This window comes from Rhododendron vialii, chromosome 3a (assembly GCF_030253575.1).
Source record: "Rhododendron vialii isolate Sample 1 chromosome 3a, ASM3025357v1".
Taxonomy (NCBI): Eukaryota; Viridiplantae; Streptophyta; class Magnoliopsida; order Ericales; family Ericaceae; genus Rhododendron; species Rhododendron vialii.
Genome location: NC_080559.1, coordinates 35,495,015 through 35,510,484, shown reverse-complemented (window position 1 = coordinate 35,510,484; position 15,470 = coordinate 35,495,015). Strand labels below are relative to the sequence as shown.

Here is a 15,470-nt window from a genome sequence, read left to right as displayed (position 1 = left end):
ACCTTAGTTGATTTCCTGAAAGAGACAAACTCGCAACTACCCCAACCACAATACGTCGATGTTGTATCCTCTCCCATTAACACCGGTCCTTGACATTGACATAGAACGAGTCCTTTACATAAGTGTAGCTTTCATCGCCTACCTGAAGTCTAAATTGGTCTTTTCTGGGATGTATGGTGGGTATGGATCCTAACAAATTGCGGCGGGGGTACAGTGTCCTGAGATTAGTAGGCACTTGACTACCAATACTTGGATTAAAATCTGTCTCAAGTCCCATTTTTGTAGGAGTTAGGACGTGTGCGCGCAAGTGTTGGTGTGAGTTTGTGAGCGTCTCTAGCTTTTTCGGAGTTCTAATCTGTCCTCCCAATTGCCAATCAAATTGTGAATTAGCTGAACCATTGCAAGATAGTCCAATTCCCAAGTAGAACTCCATTTGCCACATCAAAGGCAATCCTTCACCATCATGCTACCATTCTGTTTGGCGGGGATTTTTGTAAATTCCCGTGCAAACGCATTCCAGAAGAACTGATCAAAAGTAGAATAAGTTTCATCAAAGAACTAAAATTTTCAACTGAACCAGAGTACAACAAATTTTAATGGAAACTTGTCCTTTCATTAAACTAATATAATAAGCTAACCCTCACTTAAAAACAATTATGCATGCATTGAGGAAATTATCAAATCAATATAGTCAGTTGAACCTCCTCAACAATAAACAAGGCAACTCTCTCCCTATCTGGAGCTAGTTGTTATATGTGAGTCTAACTAGCTGCCTTCTCAAATGGAGGCAAACCCCATTCATAAGGGTTGAAATCCAACAGGGAGCTCAGAATTTGGTCTGCACCTCCATGGTAAGAGCTATCAAGCCTTGGATCCGGAACCATAACTGCTGACCTGCATACCATATGTAAGAACATAATTACCAACCACGAACTTGAGAAATTAAAGATAGCCGATACGGAGGTGCACTTTTTACAAGTAATAGCATCAGAAGAAATGGGAAACAAAAGAAGAAGATAATTAATCTCCAATTTACTTTCATCCAAAGTGTTTTGAATGATCATGCATGTGCACCCATTGTCACTCGAAGGACAAGAACGCCAGATGAAAGTGAAAGTGCTGAAACAGATCCTCAAGAGTAGTAACATGTCATCCGCAAGTGATGTCAAAATCCACTAGGGAAAATACTCCCACATAAATTAACAACCAAGAAGGTACTTACGGTAATCAAGAAATAGAAAGTCAATTAAAACCAATGGGAAGATACTACTTAAAAAATCACAGAAGGTAGTGGTCGGTGGTCCAATAACAAGTATTCAACTGATTTTTCATCTGTCAAAGAATTGTTCTGGTTTTATATCAATTCGAACTCCAACAAAGCGAAGTTTGAAGTAGAGTATATCCATTGTGACTGTAGATAACTTACATGTATGAAAAATAAGAACTTTACTTAAATCACTTACATCCCAGCACTCTTCGCTGCACAAACTCCCAATGGAGCATCTTCGAAGACAAGTATATTTTGTGGATCTATGGGGCCACCCTGTTCAGCAAAGAATTTAATGATCCAGGTCTTGCGGTTTTAAATGTAAGATAGGAAAGAAGCAATGAACAGAAAGAGAAGAATACGCATATACAGATTACAGATGCATGAAATAATGACACGGCAGAAGTCGACTTAGCACAACAGACAGAAATATCATGCAGTAAGGGCATCTACATCGCATCTCCAATACCTCAAACCTTTTGGCTGCTGCCAGGAATATGTCTGGTGATGGCTTGCCTTGTTTGACTTCTGGATCATCACCAAGAACAATATGATGCATCAATGAAAAAAGTTCGCCATGTCTTTGTGTTTTCAAGTCGAAGTGCCTTTTGTGAGAACTGATAGATACATCTTCAAATTAGTAATGGATGTGACATTCTTTCTATTCCATACTTGAACTGGTTTACAGGTATGTCCTCCAAATCTCACTGCTAAAGGAAACAATACAAGAAAAACGAGATATCACAAGAATAAAACCTACCCTGTTGCCACGCAAATTGGTATTCCATTTGCATGTAGGTGTCTAATCAAATAGCTTGCCCCTACAAGATCAAAAAGACAGCAAACGAGAATAAGAGTAGTGGAACGAGTAACTAATTGCAATGCATGAAGGAAGCTATATTGTGACTAGAGGATTCTGGATTCTGATGAAGGTTGAAGAATGTGCAAAGCGAGGGGGAAAACGGAGAATGGGGCCTCTTATACTGGGAAAGAGAGTGAGCTTAAGAGGCTAATGTTCTACTAGTTTTGAAGGTCCAAATGGGTTTGAAGATAAATTGGGACACCACAATCCGTTAAGTCTTCCTTTGCTCCTTTCGTAAAGGTACTTATTCCGATTGGAAGAAGCATACATATACTACAAAAGAAAAGATATAATAAATCCATTTAGGAATTAATAAAGGATTTTTCACTTTCAATGAAGGTACCTGGCATTAGCTCACTTGTCGGAAACAAGCTCTGTAACATATCCTCTCTTTCGACAAGAAACTCCTCAGGTGTAAGAGAGTCAATTCCAGTTTCCTCAATAAAGATACGAGCAGATTCAATGGCTTTCTTCCCCATCATTTTTGCCTTGAGAGACCAATCAAAAGTTTTATTGTATCTTGCGAGTATAATCTCCTGGACTTCGGTATAGAATTTCTCCGTGTCTGCAGAAAATAGAACAGCATCAGATTTCAGTTTCTCTGTTAGAATTTTGATTGATGTTTTAGCCTAATAGCCTCCAACTGAGCTGTTAAGCAACTGGAATCTCCAACGAAAATGCAAAGGGAAACAATTAACAACTATAAACAAGTCCACAGGCAAAAAATACAAAACCGTATTGATAAAGAAATGTCCAAACATTACATACACAGAGACATGGAAATGCTCCAATGGATTACATTGGCCAAATGTGTTGCTTGTGTGTGAGAGAGAAAGAGAGGTTATCTACTGTTACGACTTGCGCCAGCTGACCTGCTTAACTCTTAGCCTAACCACGTAGCTCAAAAGATTAACCTCAAGTTATACAGTAGCTTGTTGCGAACCTTTATATATGGAATTAACTTTCCATAGTCAACCGATGTGGGATTGCCCCCAAGTGGGTTCTCACATCTACAGTCATTTGACCATGAGCAAGAATTAGGAAAGCTAGAGTTAGCCAGGTTTATGCAGATGACGAGATTCAAGGTTAATATATGAATTGCAATACCTATTGCTGAACCATTCTTGTTATCAAAAGTTCTACTAACAAATTATGCATCGTAATTTGCATCGGTAGTAAGCTGCAAACTAGTCCAACTAGGGTTAGGAATTGGCAAGTGGGCCTTAGTTTTATGTCAGAGAAGGAGAAGCATTCCAATCTGCCAAACGATTCATTAAAGGACTGAACCAAGAAAACATGTATTTGTATAAAAGCAGTTCTAGGGCTACATATGTATATGCGCACATATGGGACACACATGTATAAATGTATGGCGTTCTTGGCCCAAACCAGAGAGTAGAAATTGAACAAAAGACCCAACATTTATAACAATTCCGCACATAATTCAAAGGAAGTCACATATGTGCAATAAATATAGTATGCCAAAATGTATCAGGTAATCAGTTGAAAAGAGACCAATTATGAGGGTTCAATGACAGTTCTAAACAGATCAAAGAAGATGGATTGGGGGGTGAGGAATCTTGCCGAGTAAGAGTCCGTCCATGTCGAAGATGACGTGAGTAATGGACCCTTTGGCTGAATCGCAGCTCGTTGGATTCGCCATTGTTGTCGGGAATGGGAGAGCGGGTGATGATTTAGACAGACACTGCGTGAGACTGATGATGAGCCAGATCTACTAGTCTGTACTCGACACTGCAGAGAACTCACAGGTTCAGAACGTGAGGTTTACTTGAAGTAAAACGCGCGTCGACAAAGCACGACGTCCTTGTATTCATTCTCAGAGAAACACTAGGGCTTCGAGTAGTGTTTTAACCCCCTTCAGAAAAACCGCTCGAACCACAAAATCGGTTTAATTCTGACCGAACCGTTTTATTTGATTTGTTTCTAGGGCTCATTGGTCAAGTTGTAATTTCCAAAAAATAAAAAATATTAATTTTGATTCAAAATATCCATATATAATATATATATATATATATATATATATATATATTATATTCACCTATTTTGGCAAATTAATCTTTTTCTTGTTAAATTTAATTTATTTGGAGAAGAAATGTCATTTGTTAGTAAAGTTTTTAATATACTAGTAGTATATTTATAGGAACCCAAATCATAGAATTCTTTAGAATATTGAGTGTAACCAATTTTATTTTTTCTTACTCGAATATTTATTCAATTTTAAGATTTTACGATTTATTTTGTCCTACCAAATCTCTAAATGTTTGGATGCTAATTAGATATAATCAGAATTGAACTTTGGACCAATCTTGAGATTTTATTCTGATTAGATTTCGCATATATAATTAAATTTTGGTTCCTAATTTTCGACAACCGCTTGGATTAGTTCGATTATTGGACCAATCCTATTCGGACCAGGACCGTGTGCACCCCCCTATATTTAACCCGTTAGCCGACGAGAAAAAAACTACTCCGTAAGATACAACAAACCTTGTGAGCACTTAAAACTCAATTCCTCCCCTGGTTCGAATTTGGCGCAGCCCCTCTCTCTCTCTCTCTTTCTCTTGCTGCCTCTCTCTTTCGCAACTCTCAAAAGAGGGAAGCAGCCAAATCCCAATGGCGTTTGCATCTTCGATCTCCCATTCTTTGCAGGGCTCTGCACTGTCACGCGACGTACTATATCCAATTACCAAGATCTACCCATCACAACTCTCCATCCCTCAATCCTCTCCCATCTCCAAGTAAATAGCTTTCTCCCTCTTTCTGTTAAATTTATTACTTCTTGTTTGGCTACAGAGGCAAATAATTGGAACCAAGTTTAGTGTTCAGCTGAAAGGTGTTTGCGTTTTAATCTGTATTAAAGTTTGGCTATCCAAAATTGTCCTCTACTACGTTTATTTCGATGCATGAAGGAGAATTCAGTCTAAATATTATTTGGATGAAGATTTTCTTTTACCTGTATACGAATTGGTTGAGTAGAATAAACTTGCCGAATGTAAGTTTAGCCAACGCCGGGATCTTTGTTGCTTTCGTTTGGAAGAACAGTCTTGAATGACATTCCCTAGTCATATCAGGGTGAAGTTGGTTTGGTATCGAGGTTCATCAATGTGCCCTACCAATCTCTTCTCTATTTTCTTGATAAATCATTCCACACAGCTGTAGCTTTCTAAGAATACCCAAGCAGGGGCCACCGATAGGAAGTAGGAAGGGATACTCTCGAGAGCCTGCGTTACCTGCTTATAAGCATTCTCTCATTGTTACTTCTACCATCCCCAAAACCATGCATTTTCTTGCATCACAAACCGATAACTCTTACCTTATGGCATGTTTTTACAGTAGCTATAACATTACTTACAATCCACAATTCAACATCCACCAACCTATCACAAATTTGGCCTTATAAAAGGCCTCATCTACATTGAGGTTGGTAGCATCGCTAATAGGTGGGTCCTCTTTTGCACATGACCATGTCAAGAAAGTGTGACATGTGCCTTGTGTTTACATCTCACTGTTTCTCCTTAGGTTAGCATAATGTCTTTCACTGAATTGCTGCAGCATGATAAAGTTGTGTTACATCCTGCCGGACCTTAATATACTATCAGTACTTATTTAGTGGTTGGGTCAATGACTACATCTATTGATGAGCATATACATTTATAAATGAAAACATGTCGATTTAATTCTTATGTTTGTTCAAGGGACTCTAGGAAGCACATAGTTGGGCACAGGACTCAATAACGAATATAGCATACAGATACGAACACAAAACAGACATGCTGATCCATGTCGGCAGTAGATGAATGTTGGTGCCCAGCATGGACACGCCACCTTCTTGGGAGTGTCCTTGCTTTCTGGAAGGGTCTTTTCCCTTCTTTTTTTCCTGCTTTATATTATCTGGAATGCGATGCTGTATGTTTCTTTACGAAGAATTTGACTCGGATGCACCTTTTCCCTTCTGTTTCTTAACTCCTGAAGGTTTTTGCCTTTGTTTCTTATTTCAGAAAGGAGAGGAAGTTGTTAAGCTTTCATATTCGTGCTTCAGTAACAGGTTACCTACCTTTACTAGGCAATTATTTTTTGATCATTGAAGTCATGTTATGATGTTCAAGGAATACCGTGCTGTTACTTATATTTATAATATTGATTTTATTGGCAGATGGGCGAGAATCATCTATAGAAAAACAAGAACCATCAATAGAAAAGGTTCCGTTTCCCAAAGGCGACTCTTGGTCTGTTCATAAATTTGGTGGTACCTGTGTGGGAAGCTCCCAACGAATTCGGAATGTTGCTCAGATAATTGTTGATGATGATTCGGAAAGAAAGTTGGTGGTTGTGTCTGCAATGTCAAAGGTGACTGATATGATGTATGACCTTATCTACAAGGCGCAGTCTCGGGATGATTCTTATATAGCTGCGTTGGATTTTGTTTTAGAAAAGCACAAGTTAACAGCAGTTGATCTACTTGAGGGGGAAGATCGTGCTATTTTCCTTTCGCGGTTGTATCATGACATTAATAACCTTAAAGCGATGCTTCGTGCAATATATATAGGTATTAAAACAACTCTTTATTATGATCTATTTTCCTTTGCATAATAAGAAAAGTCTTTTATGCATGCTTATTGTTTGAATTTCTTGCCGTGATATCCCATTTGCAAATGCGGACACCAAGCAAGGAACAAGGGGAAAGAGAATTTGATTAAGTATGATTTCTTGGTATAGGATGATGAACCTTTGCTTATGGTTTACCACCGCACCTCCATTCCCCACCGCTTTCCTTCCCATAAATATCCTTGATAAGCTTTTCTTTTGGGTAGAATGCTGCAACTTGTAGACGTGTTTTTCCATTTATCTTTTATCTATCAAATCATATAATTGTTGCTACCTTGGGTTCTGGTGGTGACGTGGAATTCATTTCGTGCTTGATGTACGCAGCTGGTCATGCAACAGAGTCTTTTACAGAATTTGTCGTAGGACATGGAGAGTTATGGTCAGCTCAAATGCTGGCGTCACTTGTCAGAAAGGTGGTGCTGTGCTTAGTTGCTCTTTTTCTTTTACCAGAATATCTTTAAGTTGTGATTTGGAAGTTAGGTCATAAAAACTTATTCTCGTTTTCTTTTCTTTGTCACAGAACGGTGTGGATTGTAATTGGATGGATGCAAGGGATGTACTTATTGTAAATCCTACTGGTTCTGATCAAGTTGATCCAGATTACTTGGAATCTGAAAAAAGACTTGACAACTGGTTTTCGCAAAATCCATCTAAGACAATCATTGCAACTGGTTTCATAGCCAGTACACCTCAAAATATTCCCACGACACTGAAAAGAGATGGAAGTGACTTCTCCGCAGCTATAATGGGTGCTTTGGTCAAGGCACGGCAAGTCACAATCTGGACAGATGTGGATGGTGTTTATAGTGCAGATCCACGAAAAGGTTGTGCAAACCCTTAGTTTTTGTGTTTGAATCACATGACATGTTTCTTTTTCTTGAACTTTTTGAGCGCTTTTCTGTTCCATAACCAGATGGAGAAATTTTTTTATACATGTTGTTTGTATAATTACAATGATGATGGGTGCAAACAATTATGTTAGTTTGGGGTTTCGTTGGAGTGCTAAAGAATATTTCTTCTGCAGTTAGCGAGGCTGTGGTACTGAAGACATTGTCTTATCAAGAGGCCTGGGAAATGGTGACCATTTAATCTCCTTTTCTACCCGGCAAGGTTGCTGGCACTTGCTATTTTGCATTCTTAACAACAAAACTTGTGTGTTTTTTTTGCAGTCATATTTTGGAGCAAATGTTTTACATCCCCGGACCATCATTCCCGTAATGCGATATGACATTCCGATTCTTATAAGAAACATCTTCAATCTCTCGGCACCTGGAACGATGATCTGCCGGCCTCCTGTCAATGAATTTGAAGATGGGCAGGGAATGGAATCTTTTGTCAAAGGTTTTGCAACAATAGATAATTTGGCCCTTGTAAATGTTGAGGGGTGAGCTTGTATTGCTAGGATGATACTGTTTGTCTTCTTTTCAGTTTTATGCATTTTCTTTAGTTTCCTTTCTTGATTAAACTGAATCTTGCACACTCTTTTGCAGAACTGGAATGGCTGGTGTTCCTGGTACCGCTAGTGGCATTTTTAGTGCAGTGAAAGATGTAGGAGCTAACGTAATCATGATATCCCAGGTATCTTCATCCTCTGGTGTCTGTCTTTCTGTATTATACAATTCATGTGGTCATTAACTAGGACGAATGCAGGCTAGCAGTGAGCATTCTGTCTGCTTTGCCGTCCCTGAGAAGGAAGTAGATGCTGTTGCTAAGGCTTTACAGTCTAGATTTCGTCAAGCTCTGGATGCTGGGCGTCTCTCTCAGGTCTTGTACTTTGTGTTCGTGTGATTTGTTAACATTCTTGAAGCTGAGATTAGTTTTCCTTGTACTTCTGTCGTACTTGAGGACACCCATATCATCTTGTATTCATTTCTTGCCTTATAGAAAATTTATTTTGTGTACTTCTTTAATCTTCATTCCCATCTTATATGGTTCCTAATCTTCTCAGGTTGCAGTTATCCCGAACTGTAGCATTTTGGCAGCCGTAGGCCTGAAAATGGCTAGTACTCCCGGAGTCAGTGCGACGCTTTTCAATGCACTTGCAAAGGTTGGAACGTTGTGAAGTGGTTGTCAATTAGTATTACACTCTGCCGCACTTTCATGTGCAGGCTGCTGTCACCCCCTTTTTGGCTTCACATGTTTTTATGTTGTCAATGCCTATAAATTCAAGAGAAAGGGAAGTGGGGTGCAGTGAGCAAATATTAGCATGCCAATAGGGAACTTCAGAATAATTCTTCCCTGCACTTTAAGATAAGTGGACATTACCCCTTAATTGCTGGCGTGTGTACTTTAGGTAAATATGTACAGGGCAAACAAATTGACTTCCTTTCCCCTGTTGTGGAACCCAGTGTCTAGGTTTACATGCATATGCTTCTCATAAGTTTCATGAAATTCTTACGAAAACTTATTGTACGACAGGCTAATATCAATGTCCGTGCTATAGCCCAAGGTTGCTCAGAGTATAATATCACTGTGGTTGTCAAGCGAGAAGACTGTGTAAGGGCTCTAAGGGCTGTTCACTCAAGGTTTTATCTCTCTAGAACCACAATAGCAATGGGTATTGTTGGACCTGGATTGATAGGTGGTACCTTGCTTGACCAGCTCAGAGATCAGGTACATTATGTCTTCTTTATCTCTCACGTGACACGTCATACAAATAAGGTCCATGATGTGTTTTGGTACATGGAATTATTTGAGTCTAGACTGTACATGTTTTGAGACTTCTTTGAGTGATTGACGATGATTGGTAGGTTTTAGTTTCTGAGAGCATGAAGTTAATGTTTGGAAATTTGTTGTTTTTAATTTTTTTAAAAGTTATATTGTTATGCAACATTGTCATAGTAACATGAAATAAACATTCAAACGTTATATTAGGTCGAGTCTCCAGACTCTCCACAGCCCTAATGATTGCATTGTGCAGCAGAACAAAAATAATTAGGTTGCAACTACTATTAGTTATAATGGATCTAAATACTTGAATATTAATTTGATTGAAAGGTTTTGGATACGTCGAGTCTTCACAGCACAATGATTGCATTGTGCAGTAGAACAAAACATAGTTAGGTTGGAAAAAACTTTGTTAGGTTGAAATTACTATGAGATATAATGGGTCTAAATAACTTGAATATATTTGATTGAAAGGCTCTGGAAAGTCAAACTTACTCAACAAATGGACAGGAATGATGGCATGGTTAATCATATGATATTGGTAAAGTAACTTGCTTTTCCCCCCTTCTGCATTGCTCTCAAATATGCAACTAATGACAGAAAAAATCTGTTATTCTGGAAACATCTGTTTGACATCCATAAAGATAATCAATAGCACATTCCTTTTCTCGCTGACTCGGATACGTAAATTCTCTTTGGCAGGCAGCAGTCTTGAAGGAAAAGTTTAACATTGACTTGCGTGTTATGGGAATCACAGGTTCTAGGAGAATGCTTTTGAGTGACACGTAAGTTCAAGTTCATTTTATTATGAAAAAGCATGCAAGTCCCAGTGTCTACCAACTTATTTCCCTCTAAATGGTATCGTTGGTGTTTTGAATCCTCCCTACAAAGGTAGCAGATGTTGCAAGAGCATGCATTCATTGAAGATTTTCCCCATGACTGTTGTGTTGGATATTGAACTTTCTGGGAGGTCTTGGGTTCAAGTTTCTATAGTTTGCATTTGTTTCCTGTTTGTTGTCTTGTTTCAAAACATCGAAAGATATTTTATGAACCCTTCAATTGGAATATGCAAATAGACTAAATCCGGAAACCATTTTCTCAAAAAAGAAAGAAGAAAATAATAAAAAATAAGAGGTTTATGTGAGCAGTGATTGGTTTCTTATAAATTGTTACTCAGAGAAACTAGTACAACTGATTGAAGATTATTGTGTCAATATAACGGTTTTCATTCAAACTAAAGGAAGGCTAAAACAGAGAATTCGAAACTCAGTGCAATATCTTGAATATGTTCTTTATCTTTCACTTGTTAGTTTACAGCATTTACTTGTTAGGTTCCTTTTCTTCTGTATATGTGGTTTATTCTCAGAAGCTAGGTTTGGGCATATGGCTGCTCCTTTTCTTCTATTTGTTTTTTCTTGACTTTATTTTTAGTTCAAAACCATAAGAAAACAGAAGAAGAAATTCTGTACAAGTGTTATGAGTACTTATGACCCTTGCAAATTTATATCTCTGGTTGCAGGGGTATTGACTTGTCTAGATGGCGAGAACTTGAAAAGGAGATTGGACAAGTGGCCGACCTGGGGAAATTTGTCCAAAATGTGCATGGAAATCATTTTATTCCAAATACGGTGTTGGTAGATTGTACATCAGACTCTGGCATTGCAAGTCATTACTATGACTGGTTGCGAAGAGGGATTCACGTAATTACTCCAAATAAGAAGGCGAACTCCGGACCACTTGATCAGGTAGCATTAAATAAATGGTTGCAAGTTTGGACCATCATTGTTTGTAGATTTTTCAACTTGACCCCATATGTGGCACTTTTTGTATGTCCCACCAATGATGTGGCCTCATTCTATATATAACCGTACTTGTGGAAAATCTATTCTGCGTCTTTCTTTCCCCTTGTTTTGTGAAAAACTCTTGGAGCTGTCGTAACATGTTTTTGTTCAAACCCCAGTATTTGAGGTTGAGAGCTCTTCAACGACAGTCCTATACACATTACTTTTACGAAGCTACTGTAGGAGCTGGTCTTCCAATTATTAGCACATTACAAGGTCTCCTTGAAACTGGGGACAAAATATTGCAGATTGAAGGCATTTTCAGGTTAGTCACATGTATTTCTCAAAGATATGAATGTAACATGTATTTCTCAACTAACATACATGTATTTAACCATGTATGTTAATTATGTTTGCTCATGTGTGTGGTGTACGTTTACTTTTTGTGAACTTGTATTCACTACATGAATGTAACGATGCAGTGGGACTCTGAGTTACATTTTCAACAATTTCATAGGAACACAATCTTTCAGTGAGGTGGTGGTGGGGGCAAAAGAGGCAGGTTATACTGAGCCGGATCCAAGAGATGATTTGTCTGGAATGGATGTGGCCAGGAAGGTAATAGGTTCTAAGTCTGACATTTGGAATATTTACTAGTCATGAGTGATTCTCCCTAGCTGCAAATTTCATGAGCTCTTTAATGAGTGAAGTTCTCTTCAATTTTCTTTTACTGGCCTCTTAGATATACAACTAAATGTGTGCTAGCCATAGTTGTTAAAAACCTACGATACATTATACGTATCCTACGATTTGTATCATCTCTTCCGGAAAACGATGCGCATCCCACCATATATCTTTTTTGTACAGAAATCCTACGATACGACCGCGTATCCTAATTTCGTACATATCCTATGATTACTTATTAGGAAAAAATCAGACCTTATTTCAGGAAGCGGAACCCTAAATGCATTTATCTAAGCCGTTTGATCTAATTATGACATCTTTCAAACAATTTGATAGAAATTCAACCTCAATGTAGGGCTTGTATAGAAGAAAGAACCATACTTCGATTGTGTTTTACTTGGCTTTTCTTTCCCTAACAAAGGGAACAGAAAGCCTTAATGTAATATGAGAGACTTGAAATTTTGCATCTTAAAAACCTTTTTTAAAAAGTAAGCATAGTCGGTTGGTGTTATTTGGTATATCTACTTTTTAATTGTATATTAAGTATGATTAACGTTGTTGAAGCATAAACTAAATTTAGTATTTTTGCACAAGAAAGTTAAGTCCAAAAAAGTCCAATTGACAAAGCTCCAATTGTCAAAACCCAAAATGGAAGATGTTATTGAAGAAGATATAAATATCTAGTTTTAAGAAACTCTAAAATATCTAGCTCTAGAAACTCTAGAATATCCTTGTGAAATATCAAAGTTTATCTTATATAAAAATATCTTTGTACTAGAGCCTTTCAAGTGTAATACAAATACTTTCGTTCCCCACTCTTATAACTATTCTTCCTCTTCCAAAAATCTTGTCCAACTAAACAGTAGAATCGCTACTCTTCCAACAATAAGTATCCCGATAAGATTTATGCAATTGAAAAAACGATACACGATAGATATCTTGATTTGAAAACACTTGCTAGCCAATCGAAATTCGATTATTGCTCTACAAGAAAAAAAAAAAATCAAATATTGTGTCCATTATTGTCGTTCAGTGAGATATTTCAATACTCATCATGTGTTTTTCACGCTTTAGGTGATAATTCTTGCCAGAGAATCTGGTCTAAAGTTGGAACTTTTCGACGTACCTATCGAAAGCTTGGTGCCTGAACCATTAAGGGTAATTTTAGTATGGTTAATCTGTACAATAGCTTGCTTGAGAGCGTTTTGTTTTTCTTTCTGATGATTTTGTTTTAGGTTAGTGCATCTGCTGAGGAATTTCTCCAACAACTGCCACAATTTGACCAAGACATGGCTAATAAACGTCAGGATGCCGAGGATGCAGGAGAAGTGAGTATTCTTAGATAAAGTGTTGCACAGTCTGTTAGCCAAAGCAGTCGTATTTTTTACTTGCAAAACCCCGCTAATTTACCTGCCCTTTCACCCTCATACAAAAGAAAGAAGACACGCATGCGCGTGCCCACACGCACACGCACTCACAAGACCCCATTTAGCAACCCTGTACTTATCGAAATGGATTTAGTTGGTACTTCAGTAGAAGTTTTTATTTTGGACGAGGATAACAGGGGTTGGCCCTAACTAGTTTTTAATAAAGGTGCTATGCAAGGTAATTGGCACTATTTTTTCCACAATACGATTGTCTTTCCATTTTCTCTTTGGTTTCATGTGTGTATTCTATCTTCTCATGATTTTGTGATACTTTTTGAAGGTCTTGAGATATGTTGGGGTAGTGGATGTGGTTAATCAAAGAGGCGCTGTGAAATTGGAAAGATACAAGAAAGATCACCCATTCGCACAACTTTCCGGATCAGACAACATCATTGCATTTACCACCGAGAGGTACAAGCAGCAGCCTCTGATTGTCCGAGGGCCAGGTGCTGGGGCACAAGTCACTGCCGGTGGAATCTTCAGTGACATTTTGCGGCTTGCTTCATACCTTGGTGCCCCATCATAATTATGGTTTTCTCTAGCCATGAACAGGGCAATGTCATTCTTTAACCTTAGAGACGAGAAGTTTCGTGGTTTTGTGTTAGTTTGCATTTTCTTAGTCTGATTCACATTAAATTTGTTAAAGTAGGTTTGGGACTAGATAGCCAGATTTCTTTCTCATTGTTCTTTTTAGCTCGCAAGTATCTGGGGAGGTATAGATTCAGTGTCTATTTGGGCGCCACCTTTTCACATTTTCATTATCTCATTTTTCAGTTTTGGTGGTTTGGTTCCTCATTACAAAACTCAACTCATTCCGAGAAAACACATTTAATGTTTTTGTGTTTAGAGGCAAGAAGTGAAAAAGAGCTCAAGAGGTCCTTTCTACATTTTGGGCTTTTCCCATTTTTTGTTCAATTACCAAAATACCTTGACTGAAATTGGGTAATTTCATACAATCCTAGCCTCCTCCTCTTTCCTCCTCCCCTTTCAGATATGTTCTTCTCGCCACACACGACTGTTGAAGAGAGAGAGAGAGAGAGAGAGGAGAAGAGAAGAGAAGAGAAGAGAAGCAGACGAAGGAAGGGAGAAGCCGATCTAACCTTGACGGAAATCCTCGCCCTTCAACCTCGTTGAGCACCCTTTCAGTGGGTTTCTCTCAAATTTGAGTTACAAATAACTACCTTCAGAGATTTGTGGTTTCGTCTTCTCTCTCATCAGTGGCACCTTTGCTGTATTGGTAAATACAGCTTTATCTCCTTAAAGATGATGGGCGATCCAACGATCCATGTGCTGTGTGCATAAAAGAAAACAATATCAAAGGTCCACGGTTCTGGTTAATTATCAAACAAAATTGAAAATGATTAAACCATTATTTATACACATTCCCATAAAAAAATAACCAAGGGCAATATGGTAAAAAATTAACTCGTAATTCATTTTCATCATATATTTCTTAAATACTACTCCTGTTGCAAAATACATTTTGCACATATCAGCCAAACACTCCATCAAATTTAAAACATATTTTGACCATAATCCAAAAAACCAAAAATTTAAAAATGAAAAGCCAATAAATAGGCTCCCAAACACCCCCTTCATAGTTATTGAATGAACCAAATTATTTGCGCTCGATTCATATTGTGCTCGAATATTTGGCTAATTAAAAGTTCTTTCGAAGAATTGTGCCTGGCTCTTGGGTAGGGTGGTGGTGCGAGAGAAGGAAGTGAGGAGGAGATGAGTAAATTTTACAGCAAAAAATATTTACAGCCCCGGCCCTTAAGTCACATAATGTGTGTGGGCATGTATGAATGCTGGAGCGGAAGCACGAGTCTAAAAGCGTCTTTTGAGAACGTTTTAACTGGTTAAATTCACGAAAATGAGGATGGAGAGTGAGTGTGGATTGAGAGCAGAAGCTAGAGCTAGCACTACAAAACGAACCAAGTTACTTTTGTTTGAGCTTGTGTTTGTGCTTGTATTGTTTAAGATTGATTTGTTATGAACTCAACTTGCAACATTTTTCTGAAGCTCGTTAAAGTTTTAAACTAGTCTTGAACTAGATATTACTCGGCTCGTTCGACTTATAATATATGAAAAATTCAAAATACTCGAGATCGGTTCGTATTTGACTCGATTAAAGCTCATTAAAGACCGAATTG

At 38.0% G+C, this 15,470-nt stretch overlaps 2 protein-coding genes across 3 annotated transcripts; one reads left to right on the top strand and one right to left on the bottom strand.

Annotated features, from left to right (window-relative positions):
- Positions 1-545: 545 nt before the first annotated feature.
- On the bottom strand, positions 546-3,983 carry LOC131320896 ((DL)-glycerol-3-phosphatase 2). The gene is made up of 6 exons (XM_058351799.1): positions 3,714-3,983; positions 2,473-2,694; positions 2,028-2,088; positions 1,737-1,884; positions 1,464-1,543; positions 546-894 (listed from the first exon to the last, which is right to left on the bottom strand). The coding sequence occupies exons 1-6, from the start codon at positions 3,790-3,792 to the stop codon at positions 762-764; spliced, it is 723 nt and encodes a 240-aa protein (XP_058207782.1). The 5' UTR covers positions 3,793-3,983; the 3' UTR covers positions 546-761.
- A 638-nt stretch (positions 3,984-4,621) lies between these two features.
- LOC131320895 (bifunctional aspartokinase/homoserine dehydrogenase, chloroplastic-like) lies at positions 4,622-14,087 on the top strand. 2 transcript variants are annotated; one of them, XM_058351798.1, is made up of 18 exons: positions 4,622-4,888; positions 6,149-6,195; positions 6,304-6,696; positions 7,080-7,168; positions 7,276-7,579; positions 7,780-7,832; positions 7,925-8,139; positions 8,246-8,333; positions 8,406-8,519; positions 8,704-8,802; positions 9,174-9,368; positions 10,125-10,207; positions 10,942-11,167; positions 11,383-11,528; positions 11,686-11,821; positions 12,962-13,045; positions 13,123-13,215; positions 13,595-14,087. In XM_058351798.1, exons 1-18 carry the CDS (start codon positions 4,764-4,766, stop codon positions 13,838-13,840), a joined length of 2,736 nt encoding a protein of 911 aa, XP_058207781.1. In that variant the 5' UTR covers positions 4,622-4,763; the 3' UTR covers positions 13,841-14,087. The 2 variants fall into 2 exon arrangements, 1 of the variants encoding a protein (XP_058207781.1); XR_009198394.1 differs by lacking the exons at positions 13,123-13,215; positions 13,595-14,087 and having other exon boundaries at positions 11,721-11,821.
- The last annotated feature ends 1,383 nt before the right edge of the window (positions 14,088-15,470 follow it).